At 47.5% G+C, this 13,933-nt stretch overlaps 1 protein-coding gene across 7 annotated transcripts in view; it reads left to right on the top strand.

Annotated features, from left to right (window-relative positions):
- The window catches only part of GBF1 (golgi brefeldin A resistant guanine nucleotide exchange factor 1), a 136,686-nt gene that overhangs the window by 103,614 nt on the left and 19,139 nt on the right, over positions 1-13,933 (top strand). For 5 of the 7 annotated variants that reach the window (XM_055118784.1, XM_055118781.1, XM_055118782.1 and 2 more), the window contains 10 exons: positions 2,127-2,245; positions 2,789-2,897; positions 3,403-3,463; positions 5,270-5,324; positions 9,420-9,567; positions 9,914-10,137; positions 10,649-10,817; positions 11,499-11,710; positions 12,150-12,248; positions 13,476-13,670. In XM_055118784.1, coding sequence (XP_054974759.1) covers positions 2,127-2,245; positions 2,789-2,897; positions 3,403-3,463; positions 5,270-5,324; positions 9,420-9,567; positions 9,914-10,137; positions 10,649-10,817; positions 11,499-11,710; positions 12,150-12,248; positions 13,476-13,670 — 1,391 coding nt within the window. The remainder of the gene's footprint in view (positions 1-2,126; positions 2,246-2,788; positions 2,898-3,402; positions 3,464-5,269; positions 5,325-9,419; positions 9,568-9,913; positions 10,138-10,648; positions 10,818-11,498; positions 11,711-12,149; positions 12,249-13,475; positions 13,671-13,933) is intronic. The other 2 variants (XM_055118785.1, XM_055118783.1) reach the window with 1 other exon arrangement.

The raw sequence follows: 13,933 nt of genomic DNA, 5'->3' as shown, positions 1-13,933 counted from the left end.
GAATGGAAGAGAAAGAAAACAAGTGCAAACCGCTTGACAAGTCTGGCTCACTGTTGTAAGAGAAATGCTCTGGTTGCAGGCTGGAGGAGGTCGTTCAGAGGCAAAGCACTTGCCTTGCATCCCTGGCACTGCAAAGAAAAGAGAAAGGTTCTGGTTTCTCAGCCATCTCTCGAGCCTTTTAGGCCAGGAAATTTGCTAAATTTAAGTGATAGAAAAGAGAAAATTACTGTCTTCTCACTCCCGCCACTTAACTAGGTAGGGGAAGAAACGTTATCTGAGGCCAGAGTGATAATACAGTGGAAGGGTGCTTACCTTGCCTGTGTCTGACCCTGGTTCCATCCCAGGCACTGCATATGGTCCCCCGGGCCCTCCAGGAGTGATCCTTGAGCACCAGTGGGTGTGGCTAAAAAGATTTTTTTAAGCACATCATTATGACCCTTCCTCTTTTTGGGTTTGGGGGCCACATCTAGCAGTGCTTGGGAGACCGTGCAGAGTTAAGGATCTAAACTGCTCAGCTCTTTGACCCTTTGAACTGTCTCTCTTGGCCCCACTTACCTGCCTTTTATCCTAGTTATTGCTCCCCTTTTAAGAACATTCCAGCAACTCTCAAAAACAGAGGTCCAGGACCTTTGTAGACCTTGATGGAACCTACTTATTTTGCTTGTGGCATTTACCACATGAATCAGCATTTTCCTTCCCTTGGTAGCATTTGTATTACAGTCCAGCCTCGTGCTGGCTATCCAACATCTGGCTACTCCTCTCTTTTCTTTTTTTGGGTGAAATTCTCCCTCCTTTTATTGCCCAATTAGACAACCTCCAGCATTGTTTAGATCTCTTTCTCTCCTAATACCTCTTTTTTATTTGCTTGTTTGTTTTTATTGGGGAGTTGGGTGGGAGAGGGGCGGTATACCTGGCAGTGCTCAGGGTTTACTCCTGGCTCTGCACTCAGGAATTACTCCTGACACAGCTTGGGGGACCATATGGGTTGCAGGAGATTGAGCCTCGATCGTGCAAAGCAAGCGCTGCTACCCCTACCTGCCATGCTCTTACTCTCACCCTTCCTAGTGCCTCTTTAGTTAAGCTGGTTGAAAGGATTCTTGTTCTGTATCATTATTTTAAATAAGAATGAAAGTGAAGCAGAAAGAATTCTCTGACTTGCTGCAGTGGGGCACCCAGAAATGAGTACTGGCAGTGGGACCTGTCTGTTCCTTACCCCTACTCCTCTACTTCAGATACACCAAAAGATGCAAATTCTAAAATCAACCAGAAAGAGAATGGGTGCAAGCTCTTAGTCATTTGAAGCTCTGATCTTCTTTGGGCCAAGAACTCTGCTCTGAACTCAAAACTTTTTTTTTTTTGGTCACACCCAGCAGTACTCAAGGCTTACTCCTGATTCTGCACTCAGATAGCATTCCTGGTGGTGCTCCAAGGACCCTGTAGGGTGCCAGGGATCGAACCCAGGTCGGTCGTGTGCAAGGCAAGCACCCTGCCAGCTTTACTCTCTCTGTGGCAGCCCCGCAGAAACTTATTTCCCTGCTCCCTCACTGTGACGTGAGTAGCTCTACTCCGGTGATTCCAAAGTGTGGTTCCCTGACCAGCATCAGTAACTTCACCGAAATCCTGTTAGGAATGCAAATAATCGGGGGAAAGATGGATAGTACTTGCTGTAGCAAGTAAGGTACTTGCCTTGCACGAGGCCAACCCAGGTTCAATCCCCAGCACCCCATGAGATCCCCCAAATGGAGCAATCTCTGAGTACAGAGCCAGGAGTAAGCCCTGAGCACCACTGGGTATGCTTGCCCCCTCAAAATGCAAACTGCATGCCCCACTCTAGCCCTACGAAGAAGTCTGGCAGTGGCTACAGCAGTTTTATATTTTTAGCCAACTCTCTGGGTGATTTTCTTATCTGCTTGACCTCGAGAGTCACTATTTTACACAAGTAGAGTTTGTGCTGAGATGCCCATTAAAGCCAGTTGTAACTAACAAATTCTCAGATAATTCAAGGAGCCAAAGTTAGGGAATTGATGAACAGAAAAGCATAGTTTTAGCAAAGCAATTTCTAGACAGGATGTCTCGCCTTTTCTCTCTTTCCCACATCATTTAGTCTCCCTTTTTTGCCGGAGCAGATCCCACTCATGAAGGCACAGCAGAGGGGATGGAGAACATGGCAGATGCTGTCACCCATGCCCGTTTTGTAGGCACAGATCCTGCCAGCGATGAGGTTGTCCTGATGAAAATCCTTCAGGTAAATGGAGGGGAAGAGCAATTAGGCTAATGGCCAGGGGCTGGTGCCACCAGCTCCACTTACCCTGCCTGCCCTCAGGGTAAAGCTGTGTTTTGACTCCACAGGGGCTTAGGGAGCTACTTTGTTTCCAAACAAGCTTCTCAGATACCCAAAGTAAAAGCTTTTATTTTTTATGAAAAATAATTAAAAGCTCTAAATAAATTGATATCAGATACCAGAAACCCTTGATACATGTGTCTCTCTAGCAGAGTGAATCTGTGCTGTCCATCTGTTGGGTTTGTGGGCAAGGACTGAGTTCTAAACTAAGTTGTACAAAGTGGAGACATGGATCCAAAGACAAACTCCTCGGAGGTCCAATCCCCCCCCCCCCCAAACTGGGGAGAGGTATTGCTACGCTTTCAGACCCTGAGTGCCCCCATTCAGAAACCTGGGTCCTTAGAGAACAGGAGACTTCTCTTTCCTCTGGTAGGAGAGAGTAGAGGGTGGTCCCCTTTTCACCCATCCTGCCGTGTTTAGCCCAGTAATCTCTTTCTCTCCTGATAGGTTCTGCGAACTTTGTTGCTGACCCCTGTGGGTGCACATCTAACCAATGAATCTGTGTGTGAGATCATGCAGTCCTGCTTCCGGATCTGCTTTGAAATGAGGCTCAGTGGTGGGTGATTAATTTGGGGCCCTTCACCATTTGGGGAGCCAGAATGCGTGAAGAGTGCTATTTCTGGACCCCAGGAAGAAAACTCAGGGCTTCTCCATCATATTTCCTCTGTGGAGCCATGGGGAAATAGACACCTTGGTATTTGACTCGTTGTGCTGCTGGAATAGAGACTTTAACCTGTTGTGCCAGAGCAGGAGGTGTTGGGATAAATCCCAGACTGACTCAGCCCAGGCACCAAATCTCCCGGGGAGAGGGGGCAGTTTCTGGAATTAACACCAGTTTGCAAACCCGCCCAGCACATCATTGCACCCCCTTTTTCTCTGACTCAGTAGTGCCATCTAGTGGACCAGTAAAGTTACTTCTGTCAGGCTGAGCTGGAGCTGGTTTTAATAAGTTTGGCATAATCCTTGGTAAACAAGGTTTGGAGGGGAGTCTGCTCTGAGAAGCCTCCTGATAATAGCGCGGCAAGTAATGACACCTGTGTTATTTGTTTTTGCCTGTGCAGAGTTATTGAGAAAATCCGCAGAGCACACTCTCGTGGACATGGTGCAGCTGCTCTTCACAAGGTAAACCTGCTGCTGTTTGCTTCAGCCCTGCTGCCCGGGCCTCTTGAGCTTGTCGGCTTCCACACAGCCACTTCAGGGACCTGGCCAACCCCACAGCCACACCGAAGGCCACTGGGATTATGGTTGGGGGTAGTTCTCTGGGCGCAGGGTAACCAAGCTAGGGAGAAGGAGAAGGCAGCTGGCTTGGCCTTGGGGGCCGGAGGGGCGGGGGAAGGCAAAGGGTTATTTGATATAGGCTGCCAGACCTTGTTTTGCTTCCCAGACTTGTGTCTGTTTCTGTACAGGTAGCAGCTGGGACAGGGAACCCAGGGAGGAAGTCACGCACAGGGGAGCCTGGAGCAGGTTGCCGAGCCCCCAAGGCTCAACCTGCGTTCTGTGAGGAACCATCCAGGCGAGGGTTGGTGATAGTGATGTTTTACCTGGACTGTACCAACTTTAGCACTGAAAGTGTGGGATCCGCATCACCCCTTAGTCTCAAACCAAGACTTACTGCTAAGCCACACCCCTCCCAACCTTTTATTATTTACCCTTGTCAAAAACCCTCAATTGGGGTGGGGGGAGGCAAAACACTTCCTTTCAATAGCATTAATTTAAAGAAGAGGGAAGGCAGTGAGAGCTTTAAGATCTTCCCCAGGGGATATTGGTGACGGAACAGGCTCTGCATATATGTAGGCCTAGGTTCTGTGAGAAATCAATGTACCTTCTGCTCAGTTTTACTGTGAACTTAAAATTGCTGTAAGTCTATTTTAAGAAACAGCTTCCTGGGGCCGGAGTGATAGTACAGTGGGTAGGATGCTTGCCTTGTGTGCCACCAACCTGTGTTTAATCCCCAGCATCCCATGTGGTCCTCTGAGCAGTGCCAGGAGTGATTTCTGAATGCAGAGCCATGAATAAGCCCTGAATATTGCCAGGTGTGGCTCCCAATCCTCCCACCAAAATATTATTATTATTATTATTATTATTATTGTTGTTATTATTATCCTTGTATTTTTTTCCTGCTTTTTCAGGTCTATAAATAATCCTCTTCATCTATAGACTAGATCTGCCCCTGGACCTTACTGCAACATTTTTTTTTTACTGCAACATTTCTTAATCCTCATGCTCAAATTCACTGTTTTCGAATTTTTTAAACTTTTATTTTCATGGGCTGGAGCGATAGCACTGTGGGTAGGGTGTTTGCCTTGTACGAAGCCGACCTGAGTTCGATTTCCGCATCCCATATAGTCCCCTGAGCACCGCCAGGAGTAATTCCTGAGTGCATGAGCCAGGAGTAACCCCTGTGCATCACCGGGTGTGACCCAAAAAGGGGGGAAAAAAAAAGTTTTTACTTTCACTCTATGCCCAGTCTCCCAGGGTTTTGAAAGACTGCTCTCTTCCTATCACTTGGCTTGCAACAATACTTGCTAAGTGAACACAAGCAAGAAGCAGTCAGTTTCAGGATGAAAAGAGTTAGGGCTGGGACTGTAACTCAGCAATAGAGAACTTGTGCTAGTTCTACTAGCAGTAGAGAATGAAGTCCTGGATTCAATCCTCAGCAAGAAAAGAAAAGTACAAAGAGCTTCCATACTAAGAGGGTAACTTGCCTTGATGATAGCCTTATTTTTGAAAAAATACCGTTGGCTTCTTATTCCTGTTACTTTTTGTTAAAGCTGTCAAGAGGGTGAAATTGGCTTACTTTCCTTCCTAGTTTTCCTAAGAGATAAGGCTTGCTCTGCCTTAGAGCATCTTTGCTTGATAGCGCATCTGCTGGCTTAGAGGGAGATATTTGTTATTATCCCTAGTGACATGAGATTGTCTGTTTTATAGGTTACCTCAGTTTAAAGAAGAGCCCAAGAACTATGTGGGGACCAACATGAAGAAGGTATGGCCTGCTGTCTCTTATCCAAATCTTACTCTCCCAACTTCAGTGTTACATGGCTTTTCCTGGATACCCTTCCTTAGCAAAAACATGCTTTTAGCCAAGACAGGTCGGCTTGGAACCTAGAAATAGCTAGTCAGTCCTTTAGTGAGAAATTTGTTCTTTCCCAAATATCTCTCCTTCCCCAGCCTTTCCTTTCTGCCCTATCTTTGTTGACCTGTCACATAAGAGTAAATTAGTCCTTCATGGAAACTGGATGAGGTCCATCAGGGCTAAAATTATAGGTTGATAAAGGAGCAAGTCCTTCCATTCCCTTCAGGGACCAAACTTGCCTGCAGGTTCAAGGCCAAGAGAGGCTGTGCCCCAAATCCTACTGTCGGCTGGATTAAACTGGGTTCATGCTTGGTGTCTGAAGAGACAAATCGGGCCGTAGCAATAGAACAGCGGGTAGAGCTTTGGCCTTGTACACAGCCAGCCCGGGTTTGATCTCCAACACCCCATATAGTCCCCCAGCTCCACCAGGAGTGATCCCTGAGCACAGAGCCAGGAGTAAGCCGTGAGCACCTCTGGGTATGACCCAAATCTAAAGATGAAACAAACAAAAAAACTCAAATCTGACCTCAGATCAGGTTTTCAAATTACTCAAGAATAGTGGTTGGGAGAAAGACTCCTTGTGTTGAACAGAAACCCTGGACTTCGCAGGCCTATGCCGAGGATTCTGCTGGCAGCCCTGAGAGGTTCTGCCCATGGAGATGTCCCTTGGCTGCTTGGTGCATGCACCTGATCTTCCCTTCTCCCCTGCCATCCATCCCCATTCCTGCCCTGTGCCCTGTTGGCGTTGTCTGAGTTTATTTCACTCTGTGTAAATCATTCGTTTGCCTGTCTTTCACAGATTTCTCCATGTCTCCTCAACAAACTGGAGCTTAGTGGGGAGCAGACCAAAGCCCTGAACCAGTTAGAGAGGGTACTACTCTTTAAGAACCTCAAGGTCTCTTTCCCTCTCCCTCTCTTTTCCCCCTTTTAATTTATTTAAGTGTTGTCGTTGTTTTTCATATATGTAACAGCTGGGTCCTGTTTCCATTGTGGAGAGCATGACTTGCCCCTGCCTAGTAACACAGCTCCACTTTGGAACAGTGGCATGTGTTGTTAGCTTTGCGGTGTTGGGCACTCTAGGGCATCCAGCTGGCTGGAGGCAGAAGGAAGCCTTAAACTGGTGGCATATCATGCAGTGAAACTAGGTTGAGAGCCTGAGTCTTACTGACATCTTGTGGGGAGGTTTAGTATCTGCCATTTCCAAGGGAACCATAAGGGACTTCCAGACAGCCCCCATTCCCTCTTCCACCTCTCCCTGCGTCAGAGCTGGCATAGGGAATTCTAAGCATAGTCTCCACTCTGTCTGGGAAATTAGGCTGGGTTTGAGGGTAAGGCTGATCCGTCTAGTTGGGGTCTTTTTTTCCCTTTTCTTGGTTCCCATTAAAGAGGTCATTCCAAGGAGCACAGAGGACTCCAGATGGTTGGGAAGGAGCCAGATTCCAGAATAGTCCAGGATACTGGGAGGACTTTGAAATCTGCAAGATACCCTCTGTCCATTAAATATCAAGTTGTACGTGGGCACCAGGGAGGGATCCAAGGTAAAGACTTCCATAATCCTGCCTTAGAAAGAAGAGCAAGAGACGGAGGTATGGTCTGCCTAGAATATCATAGGAATTGCATGCTGGAGGCGTGGTTGTGGACATCCAAGTTATTAAAGATAAGAGAATAAGTCTGTGTTTGTATCTTACGTACCCAACTAGCTAGTCCATAGGCTGACTATGGACTCTGAGGGCCTCAGATTTCATTTGTGCTTACCTAGCTTCAGAGCTGAAGCTTTACTTAGTGGATAACCCAGCATTTTGTCATGGTTTTTAGTCTAGAACCTGCCCTTTCCTAATACTTTTTGTTTGAAATGTAGAGTTTTATGGAAAGTATGGTGTATGATTCCATGAAACCTACTGCTCCCTCTCCCCTTGGGCCCGAGAACACAACTATTTATGCTTTTTCCTCCTGTAGAAACTTTATTTGAGGAACAGTAGGGAGGTGGGGCATGGGGTACCCTTAAGTAGAAAGTCTATATAATTTTTGTTTGTTTGTTTAGGTCCCATCCCTCAGTGCTCAGGGATCACTCCTGGCAGCCTCAGGGGATCATATGGGCTGCCAAGGAAAGCACCCCACCCGCAGTGCTCTCTCTCCAGCCCCTTGTTTAAGCCTTTTAAGGGCTGAGATGTGTAAGAATTGTAAGAACTGGCAGACTGTTGGTCCCTACCCCAGCCAGGAGGCAGAGATTCCTGAAGTGATTGCAGAGGTTGGGGCTAGCTTTGCAGAGGACAGAGAAGGAAAACGGTTTGTAAAGATTGATTCTGCTCCCTGAAGAGGAAGGGTGTTTCAGAAAGGAAGAGATAGCTCCCAGGTGTATCCAAATGTTTGTACTTAATGGAGCTCAGTGACAAAGATAGAAGGTTCTTGTTTTTGCTCACTGGTCTCTTGGACTTCTTAGCCAGCTGCAGATTTGGCTTACTCTTACCACATTTTTGTTTTTTCTTTTTTAACTTTGAACTTGAACCAAACATGCTTCAGGTGGTTCCTTGAGAAAATATCCTGGTTCCTCCTTAGCCACAGTGCTCAGGGCCTGTGAAGCTCCACTTTAGGCATTTGGAGATGGAGAAAGTGTCGTGGAGAGGCTGTTGCTCTGTTACTAAGAGCTGGGGGACCAGCTCAGCTCTCGGGCCTCTCAGGGATGGAGCTGTGAGTAGAGAAGGAAGAATTACATGTCTCAAAGCAACGTAATCAGGGGTTACCGTAATTCTAGAGGAATTGGGGAAACTTGAGGAAAGGGCTTTATCCCCCAAATATTAGCAGGAATTGAACAGGCCAGTGATAATCTGAGTATATTGTGCTTTTAGAGAGAGGCAGGGAGAAAAGGTGTTTCTGCTCCTGCCTTATCTGCTGTGCTATCACTCCGGCCTCTCTTGAGGGCTCTCTTAAAAGCCACTGGAAGAGAAGTGTCATTGTCCAATCCAGAAGTGGACTCATTAGTTTAGTATGACTCTAGAGGAATTGGGTTCAAACTCTTCTTAGAATGCATCAGGATTAGAAAAACAAAAGTGTCCCTAAATAAAGTAGCTATGAACATAAGGTGTGAAAAATGCATACTTAGTGGGCCGGAACAATAGTACAGCAGGGAGGAGGGCATTTGCCTTGCCCGCTGCCAACCCGGGTTTGATCCTTGGCATCTCACATGGTCCCCTGAGCACTGCCAGGATGATTTCTGAGTACAGAGCCAGGAGTAACCCTTGAGCATCACCGGGTATGGCCCAAAAAGCAAAAATACAAACAAAAAACAAAGATTTATTTTAGAATAGTTAACAAATATTTCTTGTGTGATTAAAAAGAAGCTAGAGAGGAATGGGAGGAGCATCTAGGCAGATCAATACTGAGAAGGACATTAGGGCCCATTGACCAAAATTGGGAGCAGCAAAGCAGCATGACATGACCCTCCTTCCTTAAACTCCATAAATTAGCTGGAATATCATTCCTTACTCAGTTTAACTAAGGAATAAGTCTTTGACCGATTTTATTCAGAAATTCTAGAGAGTAAGGGATGTTTGTGATCTCGCGCTCTTCACAAGCTACAGTAGCTCCGGAGTGGCTGGAAAGAAGGGAGGTTTTCATATTTGGTAAGAACTAGGACTAGGAGGCTGTCCAGATCAGGATCCTCTGCCCTTATCCTTTCTCTCAGAGGGTCGGGAGCCAGCTGCAGGCCTCAGGATTACCACCCAAGACTCAGGAAAGCAGAATTAGATGTAAAGGTTGGTCCTGATAATGACCAGCCTGAAAGGAGAATGTCACCATCCATGTGGAGGTGACCAGGCTGACCTACAAAGTGGTGAGCCTAGAAGCCAGTTTAGGAGTAGAAGTATGTTCCAGTGAGTCTAGATTGTTCCTTTGGCCTGGATGTGGGGGATAGGCTATTTTCGAGGGACTAGTAGAACTAAAAGAAGGGAGATTTCTAGGGCTAGAGTCTTAGCTTATACCAGTGCTAATGACATGTGATGTTTTCAGCTGAAAATGAGAGCAGGGGGCATGAGTGATGCATCCAAGTGGAAGAAACAGAAGAGATCTCCCCGGCCCCCACGCCATGTGACCAAAGGTACACCAGGTTCAGAGCAGCCTCCCGCCAATGGAAACACCACCCCCTCTAATCTCACCGGTAAGTGACCTGGACAGCTTTATCTGTGACCTGGACAGCTTTATCTCTCATCGGAATAGAGAAAGGGCCCTTCCTCTTGGAGGTACCTTGACATTAAGACCCCACCTATGTGGGGGCTTTGGTCTTTCTGCTGAGAGCGAAAAGAGAAAATTCCAAGTCGGAACAAAGGAAGTCTCGAGCAACTCTCGTGCTTTAGGGGTTTTCTCCTTGCAGAGGAATCCTGACTACTTTAGAGAACGGGCCAGGCAGAGAAGAGTCTACGGCCCTAGCCACTAGAGCCTCCCTTCCTGGCCGATGGCCGGAGTGGTTGCAACAGTCTCTCTGAAAACCTCACTTTCCTTGGCAGGCGGCATGCCCTTCATTGATGTGACCACGTCCGTCTCTTCTGCAAGTTCAGAAGCTGCCTCAGCAGTGGTCAGCCCCTGTACAGACAGTGGCCTAGAGTTCTCCTCCCAGACCACCTCCAAGGAGGACCTTACTGACCTGGAGCAGCCCGGCTCTCCAGGACACAGCTCAGCGGCAGGGCCTGGCGGCAGTGAGCTCGGGGCTGCCGAGCAGCCTGACCTGCAGGTACGCCTTTGCCTCCTAAAGGGCCTTCTCAAATCTCCCACTGTGGCAGCTGACTGGATCCTTTACCCCTGCCCTCCTTAGCGCGAATGAAGGTTGGGGTAAAGGAGTTAATCCCTGGTTCCCAGAATTAGCTATGTGACCTAGAAAACCCACAGCATGGCTCACTGTGAGGAGGAGCTCGTGGGACCTCGCAGTGTATGCATACATGGTGGGGGAGCTGGCTAAGGCTCTTCCTGCAACGCAGTGTTCTGAACCCCCAGGCTACGAGGGCCCCTGCTGTCTCCAGCATTCTAGTTCACTAGGTCATCGAGGTCTGTGATGTTTCTGGAGATGTTTTCCAAGTCCTTCATCCTGCTCATGCCCAGAGCCATCTCGCATTGATTCAGAGCCCACTGGGCTGGCCCTGCACTGCCAACCATTAGAGCCACTGGAGGACAGAGTTTCTGAGGACTAAGGTCCAAGTTGCTTGTGCATCATCCCTCTTCCTATATCACCCTGCTGTTGGTCATAGCAGGAAAGGACACATGTGGAGCAGGCCCAGTCAACATCCGTGGAATCCATCCCTGAGGTGTTAGAGGAGTGCTCGTCCCCGACAGATCACTCTGACTCTGCCTCTGTCCACGACATGGATTACGTCAACCCTCGGGGCGTTCGCTTCACACAGTCCTCCCAGAAGGAAGGTGGGTACTCCTGGCAGGTTGGGCCACTCATCTCCCCCTTCCCTCCCGGACGCAAGGTTTCTGCTGGTGTAAGTGAGAGGCCATCAAGTCCTCAAGTTAGAGGACTGTTGGTGTGGATGAAGCCTTTCCTCACGTGAAGAGAGGGAATTTGGTGCACAATAGCAAGTGAGAGGGGAAAGAGAAAGCTGGGGATTTTTAATGGAAAGGTAGGGTTAATACTGATTCCCTCCAGTAAATGAATCTAATTTTCTTTTATTTAAAAAAAATCAATAACCACAAGGCTGGGGAGATAGAACAGGGGTCCAGGGCATTCAAGCTTTATATGTGCAGAACTCTGTCAGTGGCATGGCATGCATCCCCGATGCACCACTTATAGACCTAGAATTCCCCCAGGCATCATCAAGCTGGCCATGGTGGCCCCAATGCACCACTTTGGTGGCCCTGGTAGTCCCCAGGAATGCAGGGTCAAGCAGTACCACATCTTTTACCTGAGTATCAAACCATCTGGTTGGTCAAGTTTCGCCATGACTGGCCCCCTGGGCCCCCGAAGTGTTGCTTGCGAGACAAAATCATAATTTTTTTATCCTTGAAGAGAGTCACCTGGAATTGCAAGGGCAGCTAGTCCACGCCATCAAGCCAACTGTTTCTCAGCATCACTGTTTCCCTCTTGACCTTCCCCAGGTACAGCTTTGGTCCCCTATGGTCTTCCCTGTATTCGAGAGCTCTTCCGCTTCCTCATCTCCCTCACCAATCCGCACGACCGCCACAACTCAGAGGTCATGATTCACATGGGACTGCATTTGCTGACAGTGGCTCTTGAGTCAGCCCCTGTAGCCCACTGCCAAACCCTCCTGGGCCTTGTCAAGGATGAGATGTGCCGCCATTTATTCGAGGTAGGACTGGACTGTCAGAGAGACTCGGTGCTATTTTTCAGGTTCTCTGGGCCTGAAGAGCACTGGGAGGCATATCTGATTCTCTTGAAGATTAGAAGAGCCAGGAAAGGACCCCTAAATCTGATCAGTATACACAGTTCAGTAGTCCCCAGGGCAGGGTGGAGAGATAGTGCAGGGATAAGGGCTTGCCTTACCCTGTTTCTTGAACACTGTCAGGTTTGTCCCACCCACCCACCCCCCAAAAGAAGAAGAAGAAGAAGAAGAAGATGATGATGAAATCCCCAGGGACAAAGAACCAAGGGGAAATACAGGAATGTAGAGGAATGGCTCACTGGGATCCCTGGAGGACTTGAGTGGCGCTTCACCCAGCTTTCTCCTGCTTTTTCTCTGGACTGAGTCAGGTTCAGAAAACTAATGGCCTCTCCTCTCTGATCTCCAGCTTCTCAGCGTGGAACGAGTGAATCTTTATGCTGCTTCCCTGCGTGTGTGCTTCCTGCTCTTTGAAAGCATGAGGGAGCATCTTAAATTCCAGCTGGAGGTGAGTTTCTTGACCTTGAAAGAAGTGGGAAGGAAAAGGGAAATATGTGGCATCTTCAGCAGGGCCAGCTCTTCTGTGCTGCAGAGGTGGGGTGCAGGGGTTTCTGTAGGAGAGTGTTTACCGCCTCCCTGGCTTGATTCAGTGACTGGCCTCTTTGGTGGAGAAATTCAGTGTTACCCAGAGAAAACTGTCTACAAGGTAGAAGAACACGAAGTAAAAGGAGTGGCAACTAACTTCGCCGTGAGTAGGAACTAGTCTCTGCTCAGCAGGCCAAGCCGACTTTCCCACTGAATTGCATAGAAGGAATTTGATGGGCTGAAGAGAAAGCTCAGAGGTTGGGCATTTACGTTGCTTACCCAAGTCCTTGGATTTAACTCCCAGCGCTATGTAAGCCCCTGAGCACTGCCAGAATGCCCTGATAGGCCCTAGCACCACTGCCCTCCATCAGCACCACAATACAAAACTCTGGCATTGAACCATCTGACCTAGTTTGCTGAGAACTAGCCCTAGGGACCCTCAGCCTAGTACACACACACACACACACACACACACACACACACACACACATAGAATACATATATAGAATACATATATATAGAATTGGATTAGATTACTAAGAGAGGACAAAGAGGGCCAGGCCGTCTATTTTTGATCAAGCATGAGGTATGGAATCAAGCTTTCTGTGCCAACATGGGGCCAAAGGAGGATTGATTTAAGGGATGGAATACCTTTAGTATATCTTAGCATGAGTCTTGACTGCACTTCTGCTTCCTGTTCAGTATTTTTACTGTCCAATTTTGCTGTTTGCTATTGATAAAGCCATAGAGGGATAGGAGAATAGATAGGTGAGCTTAGAAAAAAGAACAACCCCAGAAATGGGCTCAGGATATGCAGAAGATTCTCCTCTCAAACTTTCTGCTCTTCTCAACTCCTTTATTGTACCATCTTGCATGTCTTAAACCCAATGCAAAGTGCTTACTCATCCTCCTAGTTAAGATATATAAGAAAAGGTTTTTCATCTTTCCCAGGCACTCTAATTAAGGGTACCTCGTACCACAGCTTCCCTAACCTTCTCTGTCCTCAAATCAAGTTTCTATTGAATTTGGCCATCTTGTTTCTATTCCTCTGCCATCAATCTTGACTGTCTGTGGATACAAACTTGAGTACATCATAACACACTCTTCAGTCCTTTCCGTAACCAAATCATAATTACTGTTTTATTGCCAGATGTACATCAAAAAACTCATGGAGATCATCACTGTGGAAAACCCCAAGATGCCTTATGAGATGAAGGAGATGGCGCTGGAGGCCATTGTGCAGCTCTGGCATATTCCCAGTTTTGTCACAGAACTTTACATCAATTATGATTGTGATTACTACTGTTCCAACCTCTTCGAAGAACTTACCAAGCTGCTGTCCAAGGTACTAAGTTCTCAACTGCCTATAGAGAAAAGGCTTTGGTTTTTTGTTTGTTTTATTTTTGTTTTTGTTTATTTTATTGAATCACTGTGAGATAGTTACAGTCTTTCATTTTTGGGTTACAATCACTCATTGATCGAACACCCATCCCTCCACCAGTGCACATTCCTCACCACCAATATCCCCGGTATACGCCCCCCCTTTCCCACCCTCCCCCTGCCTCCATGGCAGACAATATTCCCCATACTCTCTACTTTGGGGCATTA

Source organism: Sorex araneus, chromosome 11 (assembly GCF_027595985.1).
Source record: "Sorex araneus isolate mSorAra2 chromosome 11, mSorAra2.pri, whole genome shotgun sequence".
Lineage (NCBI taxonomy): Eukaryota > Metazoa > Chordata > Mammalia > Eulipotyphla > Soricidae > Sorex > Sorex araneus.
Note: the sequence above shows the minus strand (reverse complement) of the source record. Positions and strands in the feature narration are given on the sequence as shown.